The following is a 12,168-nucleotide window of genomic DNA, read 5'->3' on the forward strand; positions in this document are numbered from 1 at the left end:
AGTCAGAATATTGAGTACAGGAGTTGGGAGGTCATGTTGCGGCTGTACAGGACATTGGTTAGGCCACTGTTGGAATATCATGTGCAATTCTGGTCTCCTTCCTATCGGAAAGATGTTGTGAAACTTGAAAGGTTTCAGAGAAGATTTACAAGGATGTTGCCAAGGTTGGAGGATTTGAGCTATAGGGCGAGGCTGAACAGGCTGGGGCTGTTTTCCCTGGAGCGTCGGAGGCTGAGGGGTGACCTTATAGAGGCTTACAAAATCATAAGGGGCATGGATAGGGTAAATAGACAAAGTCTTTTCCCTGGGGTCAGGAGTCCAGAACTAGAGGGCATAGGTTTGGGGTGAGAGGGGAAAGGTATAAAAGGGACCTAAGGGGCAACGTTTTTTACACAGAGGGTGGTACGTGTATGGAGTGAGCTACCAGAGGATGCGGTGGAAGCTGGTACAATTACAGCATTTAAGAGGCATTTGGATGGGTATATGAATAGGAAGGGTTTGGAGGGATATGGGCCAGGTGCTGGCAGGTTGGACCAGATAGGGTTGGGATATCTGGTCGGCATGGACGGGTTGGACCGAACGGTCTATTTCCATGCTGTACATCTCTGTGACTCTAGATTCCATTTGGCCTGAATATTGTGCAGGTAGAAAGGTTCAATAGTCAACATCCACACTTTACCATTTTACTGTAAACCATACAAACTGTCAGTATAGACTAATTCTGTTTGTAAAAAAGTTGTATTTATTTATCCAGTAAGCTGAAGTTTAAGTTTACTTTAGTGAACCATTCACACAGCCTACTGGTCCAATGGAAATGTTTGGTTGCTTCAGTTGCTGGTCTTGGCTGAGATTTGATTTCAAATGGGTCTCAAGTAGCTCACAGGGTCTCTGCAGCGTACTTATGGTGCAGAACACCAACATCTTCCTGAGACACTTTGATCCAGCCATTTTCTCGCATATGATACACTGTGAAACAAAGCAGACATGTCATTAATTGTACTAATCTAATTTCAGGAAACAGTGTCAACCAGAAACTTGCTGGGTACGGTGAGAAATAGGCAATTTCAGGGATTTATACGTGTGGAGGGGCTGAGAAACAGAGGGCACAGATTTTAGACATTAGGCAAAGGACCTTAGCAGAGAGGCTACATTGGTTCCAATAAGACAGCCGACCACCACCTTCTCAAGGGCAGTTTGAGGCTGTCCCAACTAGTGACACCCACATCCCACAAGTCAACAAAAGATATGGGGAAATAATTTACAACGTGAAGCGTTCAGAATATACTGTCTGAGAGTGTGGTGGAAGTAGATTCAATCAAGACTTTCTTGAGAAAAGACAGGGGAATGACAGAAAGTAAACTGCTCCTTCAGAGTGCCAGTACAGCAGTGATGAGCCAAATGGCCTCCGTCTGGCCTGCAGTTATTCTATTATTTGATGAAGGGCAGAGATAGCACCATCAAAAAAGAAAGGTTCTAAAAACATGATGGGGATGAATATTGGGAAAGAACAAGGAGAATCCCAAAGGGAAAGCCCCTGCTTTAATAGCCAGATGTTTGAGTGGATTTACATCAAAAACAAAATAGGTTCAAAAAGGCCTTTGAAATGCTGAAAATACCACAATCATGAATGTAAATTCCCACACAGTGAGTGCTCTCTGACACTTCAGTCAGACACATATATTTAGCAGCAACAGCATTTCTCAAGCTCTGGTTTTACTGAGGATTCAGTCCAGGGGAAACTCTGCTACAGCACACTCCCTCAAAACAGGGATCAAAAGGGGCACTTTTTACCTGAATACCAAATTCTGACACACTCATCTCTCCAGTGAGCTGACAGACTGCATTGTCTGTTACCAAATAAAACAAATTTTACACGGCACAGGGGAATGGGATGAAGAGGTGAACATGTCCCTCAGAGAGACGACACAGGGAGAAGGATTGAGGGGGATAAGAGGTCCCTCAGCAAGAGAAGAGACTAGGGAATAGGGAGTAGAATTGTGGGGAGAGGTTTCTCAGGTAAAGGACACAGGGGAATGGGACTGAGGGGTAACCACGCATATACGTACACAAACAAAAAGCCATTGTATATGTCTTGAAGCTGCTCTATGATTTACATACAGATTAATCTCCTGATCTCTCTGTCTCACAACTTTTCAGCATACAGAATATCAGCACTAGTGGGATCAGAGCCTTTCCTCTTTGTAACCTTAATCAAATGGAGTCTGCCATATCCCTGTTAAAGATCACCCTTTCTTCAATTCTGTATTGCATTAGTGGCCCCACTCTGAGCTTTTGTCCTTTCTCTATCTCTAACCAACATTTCCTTTCACTGGCCATTAAACATTAACCATTACACCTAATAACTCTCCAGAGTTTGTTCAACATTGACCCTTACATATTTCTCACCTTGCTGAAAATGTGTTGCTGGAAAAGCGCAGCAGGTCAGGCAGCATCCAAGGAGCAGGAGAATCGACGTTTCGGGAATGAGCCCTTCTTCAAGAATGAGGAGAGTGTGCCAAGCAGGCTAAGATAAAAGTTAGGGAGGAGGGACTTGGGGGAGGGGCGTTGGAAATGCGATAGGTGGAAGGAGGTTAAGGTGAGGGTGATAGGCCGGAGTGGAGTGGGGGCGGAGAGGTCAGGAAGAAGATTGCAGGTTAGGAAGGTGGTGCTGAGTTCGAGGGTTGGGACTGAAACAAGGTGGAAGAGGGGAAATGAGGAAACTGGAGAAGTCTGCGTTCATCCCTTGTGGTTGGAGGGTTCCTAGGCGGAAGATGAGGCGCTCTTCCTCCAGCCGTCGTGTTGCTATTGTCTGGCGATGGAGGAGTCCAAGGACTTGCATGACCTTGGTGGAGTGGGAGGGGGAGTTGAAGTGTTGAGCCACGGAGTGGTTGGGTTGGTTGGTCCGGGTGTCCCAGAGGTGTTCTCTGATACGCTCCGCAAGTAGGCGGCCTGTCTCCCCAATATAGAGGAGGCCACATCGGGTGCAGCGGATGTAGTAAATGATGTGTATGGAGGTGCAGGTGAATTTGTGGCGGATATGGAAGGATCCTTTGGGGCCTTGGAGGGAAGTAAGGGGCGAGGTGTGGGCGCAAGTTCCTTCCATATCTGCCACAAATTCACCTGCACCTCCACACACATCATTTATTGCATCCGCTGCACCCGATGTGGCCTCCTCTATATCGGGGAGACAGGCCGCCTACTTGCGGAACGTTTCAGAGAACACCTCTGGGACACCCGGACCAACCAACCCAACCACTTAACTCCTCCTCCCACTCCACCAAGGACATGCAGGTCCTTGGACTCCTCCATCGCCAGACCATCGCAACATGACGGCTGGAGGAAGAGCGCCTCATCTTTTGCCTAGGAACCCTCCAACCACAAGGGATGAACTCAGATTTCTCCAGTTTCCTCATTTCCCCTCCCCCACCTTGTCTCAGCCAAATCCCTCGAACTCAGCACCGCCTTCCTAACCTGCAATCTTCTTCCTGACCTCTCCGCCCCCACCCCCACTCCAGCCTATCACCCTCACCTTAACCTCCTTCCACCTATCGCATTTCCAACGCCCCTCCCCCAAGTCCCTCCTCCCTATCTTTTATCTTAGCCTGCTGGACACACTTTCCTCATTCCTGAAGAAGGGCTCATGCCTGAAATGTCGATTCTCCTGCTCCTTGGATGCTGCCTGGCCTGCTGCGCTTTTCCAGCAACACATTTTCAGCTCTGATCTCCAGCATCTGCAGACCTCACTTTCTCCTAGAATATTTCTCACCTTGTAAAACACTGATTGTTCTGTTTTTCTGATCAAAGGGAATACTGTCATTCTTTCCCTTAATGATGCTCCAGCATCATCTTCTTACCAGCTCACAGCTTATCCATGTCTCTTCTACCTTTCCCCCCCACACCTTGAGAGTTGCCATCTTGGCGTTGCAATTCTCTAACTGTAGCCCTCATAGCGCTTTTTGAGTCCTGTTAGTGCACTGCCCAACCCCCTGACATTATGGGCCAATGCTGGTGTCCATTCTGCTGCCTAATTACAGTTGTGAAGCTGGACAATTTGATAGGTCATTTAGAGTCATAGAGTCACAGAGATGTACAGCATGGAAACAGACCCTTCAGTCCAACCCGGCCATGCTGACCAGATATCCCATCCCAATCTAGTCCCACCTGCCAGCACCTGGCCCATATCCCTCCAAACCCTTCCTATTCATATACCCATCCAAATGCCTCTTAATGTTGCAATTGTACCAGCCTCCACCACATCCTTGCCTTTCCAGATACATGTACATCCTGTCCCTCAAGATTCCCTCCAACAACTTGCCCACCACCGAGGTCAGGCTCATTAGTCTATAGTTCCCTGGCTTGTCTTTACCGCCCTTCTTAAACAGTGGCACCATGTTTGCCAACCTCCAGTCTTCCGGCACCTCACCTGTGACTATCGATGATACAAATATCTCAGCAAGAGGCCCAGCAATCACTTCTCTAGCTTCCCACAGAGTTCTCGGGGAGACCTGATCAGCTCCTCGGGATTTATCCACCTTTAACCATTTCAAGACATCCAGCACTTCCTCCTTTGTAATCTGGACATTTTACAAGATGTCACCATCTATTTCCCTACAGTCTATATCTTCCACATCCGTTTCCACAGTAAATACTGATGCAAAATATTCATTTAATATCTCCCCCATTTTCTGTGGCTCCACACAAAGCCCGCCTTGCTGATCTTTGAGGGGCCCTATTCTCTCCCTAGTTACCCTTTTGTCCTTAATATATTTGTAAAAGCCCTTTGGATTCTCCTTAATTCTATTTGCCAAAGCTATCTCATATCCCCGTATTGCCCTCCTGATTTCCCTCTTAAGTATACTCCTACTTCCTTTATACTCTTCTAAGGATTCACTCGATCTATCCTGTCTGTATCTGACATATGCTTCCTTCTTTTTCTTAACCATACCCTCAATTTCTTTAGTCATCCAGCATTACCTATAGTTATCAGCCTTCCCTTTCACCCTGACAGGAATATGCTTTCTCTGGATTCTTGTTACCTCATTCCTGAAGGCTTCCCATTTTCCAGCCGTCCCTTTACCTGCGAACATCTGCCTCCAATCAGGTTTTGAAAGTTCTAGCCTAATACTGTCAAAATTGGCCTTTCTCCAATTTAGAAATTCAGCTTTTAGATCTGGTCTATCCTTTTCCATCACTATTTTAAAACAAATTGGATTATGGTCACTGGCCCCAAAGTGCTCCCCCACTGACACCTCAGTCACCTGCCCTGCCTTATTTCCCAAGAGTAGGTCAAGTTTTGCACCTTCTCTAGTAGGTACATCCACATACTGAATCAGAAAATTGTCTTGTACGCACTTAAGAAATTCCTCTCCATTTAAACCTTTAACACTATGGCAGTCCCTGTCGATGTTTGGAAAGTTAAAATCCCCGACCATAACCACCCTGTTATTCTTACAGATAGCTGAAATCTCCTTCCAAGTTTGTATCTCAATTTCCCTCTGACTATTAGGGGGTCTATAATACAATCCCAATAAGGTGATCATCCCTTTCTTATTTCTCAGTTCCACCCAAATAACTTCCCTGGATGTATTTCCGGGAATATCCTCCCTCAGCACAGCTGTATGTTATCCCTTATCAAAAATACCACTCCCCCTCATCTTTTGCCTCCCTTTCTATTTTGCCTCCCTTTCTATCCTTCCTGTAGCATTTGTATCCTGGAACATTAAGCTGCCAGTCCTGCCCATCCCTGAGCCATGCTTCCGTAATTGCTATGATATCCCAGTCCCATGTTCCTAACCATGCCCTGAGTTCATCTGCCTTCCCTGTTAGGCCCCTTGCATTGAAATGAATGCAGTTTAATTTATTAGTCCTACCTTGTCCCTGCCTGCCCTGACTGTTTGACTCACTTCTGTTCTCAGCTGTACCCGTCTCAGATCGATCTCTTTCCTCACTATATCCCTGGGTCCCACCCCCCCACCTTACTAGTTAAAATCCTCCCAAGCAGCTCTAGCCAATTTCCCTGCCAGTATATTAGTCTCCTTCCAATTTAGGTGCAATCCGTCCTTCTTGTACAGGTCACTTCTACCCCAAAAGAGGTTCCAATGATCCAAAAATGTGAATCCTTCTCCCATACATCAGCTCCTCAGCCATGCATTCATCTGCTCTATCCTCCTATTCCTGCCCTCATTAGCTCATAGCACTGGGAGTAATCCAGATATTACTACCCTTGAGGACCTCCTTTTTAAATTTCTGCCTCACTCTCTGTAATCTCCCTTCAGAATCTCAACCTTTTCCCTTCCAATGTCGTTGGTTCCAATGTGGACAATGACCTCTTGCTGGCCCCTCTCCCCCATGAGAACATTCTGCACCCTCTCTGAGACATCCTTGATCCTGGCACCAGGGAAACAACACACCATTCTGCTTTTTCGCTGCTGGCCACAGCAACGTCTGTCTGTACCTCGAACTAGAGAATCCCCTAACACAATTGATCTCTTGGAACCCGACGTACCCCTCGTTGCATTAGAGTCTCCATACCAGAAACTTGGCAATTCGTGCTACGTTCCCCTGAGAATCCATCACCCCCTACATTTTCCAAAACAGCATACCTGTTTGAAATGGGTATATCCACAAAAGGGTATATCCTGCTCTAGCTGCCTACCTCTCTTACCCTTCCTGGAGTTAACCCATCTATGTGACTGTATCTGAAACTTTCCCCCCTTTCTATAACTGCCATCCATCTCATACTGTTGCTGTTGCAAATTCCTCATCGCTTCTAACTGTGTCTCCAACCGATCCACTCAATCTGATAAGATTTGCATCCAACAGCATTTATGACAGATATAATCCGCAGTAACCCTTAAACTCTCTTTAAACTCCCACATCTGACAAGAAGTACATATCGCTGTAAAGGCCATTTTTGCTCCTTCACAATCTACAGACCCAGAAAATAACACCGTCTTATTCCTCTACAAACACTGCTCCAGGTTAAGTTAATGGCTATGGCTTATATTTTAAGTTTAATCAAGAAACTTATCTCCAAAAATATATAATCAGGAAAGAATCCACTATACTCACGACTGCAGCCTTTCTCTTGGACAGACTTAAAACAACAATTAACGTATCTGATTCTGTGCTGTGAACTTCGCCCAACAGGTCCTCCAAGATTAATTGTGAATTTCACTGTTTGTTAATTTTCCCAGATGCACTCCGATGTCCAGCGATACACGAATTCAACTGTGTTCTCTCTCTCTCTCTCTCTCTCTCTCTCTCTCTCTCTCTCTCTCTCTCTCGCCTGCACTGTCCTCACCATGTGCTTCCTTTGTCTGCCCTTCTCCCTTTTAAACTGCTGTTGTTTTGACTTTTTTTTCCAAAGTTCCAAAACAATGCAACAGCACATAAAAGAGTAATTGCTGCTCTTGGAATTCGAGGAAATCACCTCCAATACATAAAATACCCCCAAAAAAGGAGCAGCTCTTACAGCCAGAAAGTTTTCCCGTCCTCCATCTTGGATTACCCAGAATCCTTGTGAGATCCATGCGCACAGATTTAGAAACAGAGAAAATAGGCCCTTCAACCGTGCTTTCTCCATTCAATGGTTGGTTATCCAACTCAATCTCCTGGTCCTTTTAGCCCTCAGAACTCATTCAAAACATTTAATATTTTGGCCTCAACCAATTCCATGGGCTCACCACTTTCTGGGTGAAGAAATTTCTCCTCAGCCTGGTCCTGAATGGCCGACCCTTAAACCTCAGATGGTGATCCCAGTTCTGGATGCGCTGGTCATTGGAAACATCCTTCCTGTGTTTACCCTGTCTGATCCCTCCTGCCTCTTCTAAACTCCAGTAAATATAGTTCTAACCAATCCAATCTCTCCTGATACTGGTAAACCTTTATTGCACTCCCTCCTTAGCCAGAACATCCTTCTTCAGATAAGGAGACCAAAACTGCACACAATACTCCAGGTGTCGCCTCACCAAGACTCAGTGCAATTGCAGTAAGACATCCCTGTGCCTGGACTCGAATCCTCTTGCTATGAAAACTAACATACTGTTGGCCTTCTTCATCACCGCCGCACCTGCATGCTAATTTTCAGCGACTGCCTTTCCAAATCTGATAATAACCCGCTTTCTCATTTTTGTTACCAAAGTGAATAACCTCCCATCGATCCACGTTATACAGTAATCGGCCACACATTTAGTGCCGGATGATTGCACTCACTGTTAACTGTGCCTCCAGAGTACGCATCGCGGTGGGTGGCATGATAGATGGCACGCTGCGCCAAATCATAGGCCTCCTTCACCGACAGGTCATATCGATATCCGCTGTCCATAACACCGTATGCGTAACTGCTGCCTGAGCCCGTGGAGAACATGCTGCCAGAGAGTCTCATCCCGTTATCACCCACATAGTAAAGACCTGGGCCCTAGAGAAGGAATACAGAATGATAAAACTGTCAGGCTATATTCAAGTTGCTGCTTAGCCACTGACAACCATGGTGTGAGCTCCGTACCCTCCTCTGGCCTTGGTTGTGACAATGCCAATCCCTGTCCCTGTGGTATTTATAAGGATGAGACCAGAAACGTGGAGTGTACAGACCAGGAAAGGACTGACAGATCGGGTCCCTTCTCCCTCACAGAGAGATGGCTGAACCAGTGGCCTACTTTGAAATGAGGAGAGAGTTTTCCCGAAGTGGAAAGGTTTCCTCTCCTGCGGAGGAAGGTAACTAAAGATCATCAGTATAAGACAGTCACTAAGAAATCCGAACACTAAAGAGTGGGGGAGACTGTGGAACTCACTTCCTGCCCCTTCGCTCCCTATCCTTCACTCTGTCCCCCTCACTTGCACACCCCAACTCCTGTACCCACAATTCCAGGTCCTAAATAGTCTGCACCTCACTCCCATCCATACTTACCCTCCATGCTCCTCATACCATTCTGTCCCTCTCTGCCTCCTCCCTCCATTCCTGCTGCTCACACCCTGCCCCTCATTCCTTCCCCATCCCTCCCTGCTGCGACTCACCTTCTCATCCCAGCCACAGATCATGGTTCCCATCGAGAGCCCCATGCCTTTATACTCAGACACCATGTTAGCCAACAGTTTGGATGCAGCAGACACTGAGATACGTTTCTTGTTCCGTAATTTGTAAATCCTGCAAAACAGAGAATTACAGTGAGACAAAGTGATGACATGTTTGAATGACATTCATCTGGCATTATTTGTGTACTGGCGTATTTAATCTAGTCATGTAAGCAGTTTAAACTCATGATCTTAGATTGTGATATCTCCCATTCACTGAACAGCTCAGCATGTTCTCATGTAGGACAAGTAGACTCAGGGAGTTATTTATTGGGACAGACTCAATGGGCCAAAGAGCCTTTTCTGAACTGGATGATTACCTGCACTGTTTGGCCAACATTCTCTCCCAGAAGACACAGTCTGCAGCACTGCCCGACATTGTACCCAGCAGGTAGGGGTTTATCTCAATCACCTTCTTGAACATCTAAGTGCCTAAATAAAAGAGCACAGAGATACTTCAATCATACTCTTTGTGCCTCAGATGATCTTATCTCTGTAACTTTGTGTGCAGCTGCTTATCTACCTGTTTTGATGTGAAAATGTGTATGATATATGTATGTGTGCATTTACATCTTTACATCTGTTTGTTTGTATGTCCTTGTCTCTGTGCATATGAGTATATGTGTGTGTGTGCGCTCGTGTATAGCTGTCTGTGTTTGAACATATACACACTTACATTGCACATGCACAAATGTCTGTGTCTACATGTATGGGTTATCACAGTTTAACTGGGAAGAGTGGCCGATAATCAAGCTCTACTTTTGCACAAGCCTTCCCAAAATGTGTACCAATGCAATTTACCTGACCAACTGCAATTCAGAAATTCACAGTAGGTTTAATTATTAACAGATTCTGGATTAGTGGTGCTGGAAGAGCACAGCAGTTCAGGCAGCATCTAACGAGCAGTAAAATCGATGTTTCGGGCAAAAGTCCAAGACTTCCGTTTCCCCGGCCCCCAACACCTCATCTTCACCATGGATATCCAATCCCTCTACACCTCCATCCACCATGACCAGGGCCTCCAAGCCCTCCGTGTTTTCCTCTCCCGACGTCCCCAACAGTACCCCTCCACCGATACTCTCATTCGTTTGGCCGAACTGGTCCTCACCCTTAACAATTTCTCCTTTGAATCCTCCCACTTCCTCCAAACCAAAGGGGTAGCCATGGGCACACGTATGGGCCCCAGCTATGCCTGTCTCTTTGTTGGCTACGAAGAACAGTCGATCTTCCGTAATTACACCAGCACCACTCCCCACCTCTTCCTCCGCTACATTGATGACTGCATTGGCGCCACCTCGTGCTCCCGCGAGGAGGTTGAGCAATTCATCAACTTCACCAACACATTCCACCCTGACCTTAAATTTACCTGGACCATCTCTGACACCTCCCTCCCCTTCCTGGACCTCTCCATCTCCATTAATGACGACCGACTTGACACTGACATTTTTTACAAACCCACCAACTCCCACAGCTACCTGGATTACACCTCTTCCCACCCTACCTCTTGCAAAAATGCCACCCCGTATTCCCAATTCCTCCGCTTCCACCGTATCTGCTCCCAGGAGGACCAGTTCCACCACAGAACACACCAGATGGCCTCCTTCTTTAGAGACCGCAATTTCCCTTCCCATGTGGTTAAAGATGCCCTCCAACGCATCTTGTCCACATCCCGCCCTTCCACCCTCAGATCCCACCCCTCCAACCGTAACAAGGACAGAAAGCCCCGGTCCTCACCTTCCACCCTACCTACCTTCGCATAAACCAAATCATCCACCGACATTTCCGCCACCTCCAAAAAGACCCCACCACCAGGGATATATTTCCCTCCCCACCCCTTTCTGCTTACCCCTAAGACCGTTCCCTCCGTGACTACCTGGTCAGGTCCACGCCCCCCTACAACCCACCCTCCCATCCTGGCACTTTCCCCTGCCACCGCAGGAATTGCAAAACCTGCGCCCACACCGCCTCCCTCACCTCCATCCAAGGCCCCAAAGGAGCTTTCCACATCTATCAAGGTTTTACCTGCACATCCACTAATATCATTTATTGTATCCGTTGCTCCCGATGCGGTCTCCTCTACACTGGGGAGACTGGATGCCTCCTAGCAGAGCGCTTTAGGGAACATCTCCGGGACACCCGCACCAATCAACCACACCGCCCCGTGGCCCAACATTTCAACTCCCCCTCCCACTCTGCCGAGGACATGGAGGTCCTGGGCCTCCTTCACCGCCGCTCCCTCACCACCAGACGCCTGGAGGAAGAACGCCTCATCTTCCGCTTCGGAACACTGCAACCCCAGAGCATCAATGTGGACTTCAACAGTTTCCTCATTTCCCCTTCCCCCACCTCACCCTAGTTCCAAACTTCCAGCTCAGCACTGTCCCCATGACTTGTCTGGACTTGTCCTACCTGCCTATCTCCTTTTCCACCTATCCACTCCACCCTCTCGTTCCTGACCTATCACCTTCATCCCCTCCCCCACTCACCCATTGTACTCTATGCTACTTCCTCCCCACCCCCACCCTCCTCTAGCTTATCTCTCCACCCTTCAGGCTCACTGCCTTTATTCCTGATGAAGGGCTTTTTCCCGAAACGTCGATTTTACTGCTCCTCGGATGCTGCCTGAACTGCTGTGCTCTTCCAGCACCACTAATCCAGAATCTGGTTTACAGCATCTGCAGTCATTGTTTTTACCTTTTTACTTAATTATTAACAGAAAAGAGCTTTATTGAAAACAATCTTATTCGGTATATTAACACTGCAGCGGTCCAAGAAGGCAGCTCACCACCACCTTCTTGAGGCAATAAATGTTGGCCCAGCCAGCAAATGAATATTTTATGAGTATCAGAAACGAATGTCATGTATCTGTGCTATCAGAACTTTCTCCATTCCCCTACTTTGTGAAACAGAGTGTGTGAAGTCTTCAAGGGAAAAGGCGACTTCTTAGGAAAGGGAGTTCGATCATTGGCCCATGAATCTCTGACAGGAACAATCAGTAAAACAGGTTTATATATCTCTGATTTGGATAATTCACTCAGAACTTAGAGTGGGGACTAGCCAGGACATTTCAACTCCTCCAGGCACCATACTTAAATA

General features: G+C 46.9%; 1 protein-coding gene across 2 annotated transcripts in view; it reads right to left on the reverse strand.

Annotated features, from left to right (window-relative positions):
- Positions 1-719: 719 nt before the first annotated feature.
- LOC148141064 (proteasome subunit beta type-8-like) overlaps positions 720-12,168 on the reverse strand; it is a 36,732-nt gene continuing 25,283 nt past the window's right edge. The window contains exons 3-6 of one of the 2 annotated variants that reach the window (XM_087979760.1): positions 9,393-9,504; positions 9,016-9,145; positions 8,215-8,419; positions 720-966 (exon numbers count right to left, since the gene is read on the reverse strand). In XM_087979760.1, the coding sequence (XP_087835886.1) occupies positions 878-966; positions 8,215-8,419; positions 9,016-9,145; positions 9,393-9,496 (528 nt within the window). In that variant the 5' untranslated portion in view covers positions 9,497-9,504 and the 3' untranslated portion in view covers positions 720-877. Of the gene's footprint in view, positions 967-8,214; positions 8,420-9,015; positions 9,146-9,392; positions 9,505-12,168 lie in introns of those variants that run through there. The other variant, XM_087979759.1, reaches the window with a different exon arrangement.

Source organism: Chiloscyllium plagiosum, unplaced genomic scaffold (genome assembly GCF_037043375.1).
Source record: "Chiloscyllium plagiosum isolate Xiang-an unplaced genomic scaffold, Cpla_swu_hap1 HiC_scaffold_35, whole genome shotgun sequence".
In the NCBI taxonomy this organism is placed as follows: Eukaryota; Metazoa; Chordata; class Chondrichthyes; order Orectolobiformes; family Hemiscylliidae; genus Chiloscyllium; species Chiloscyllium plagiosum.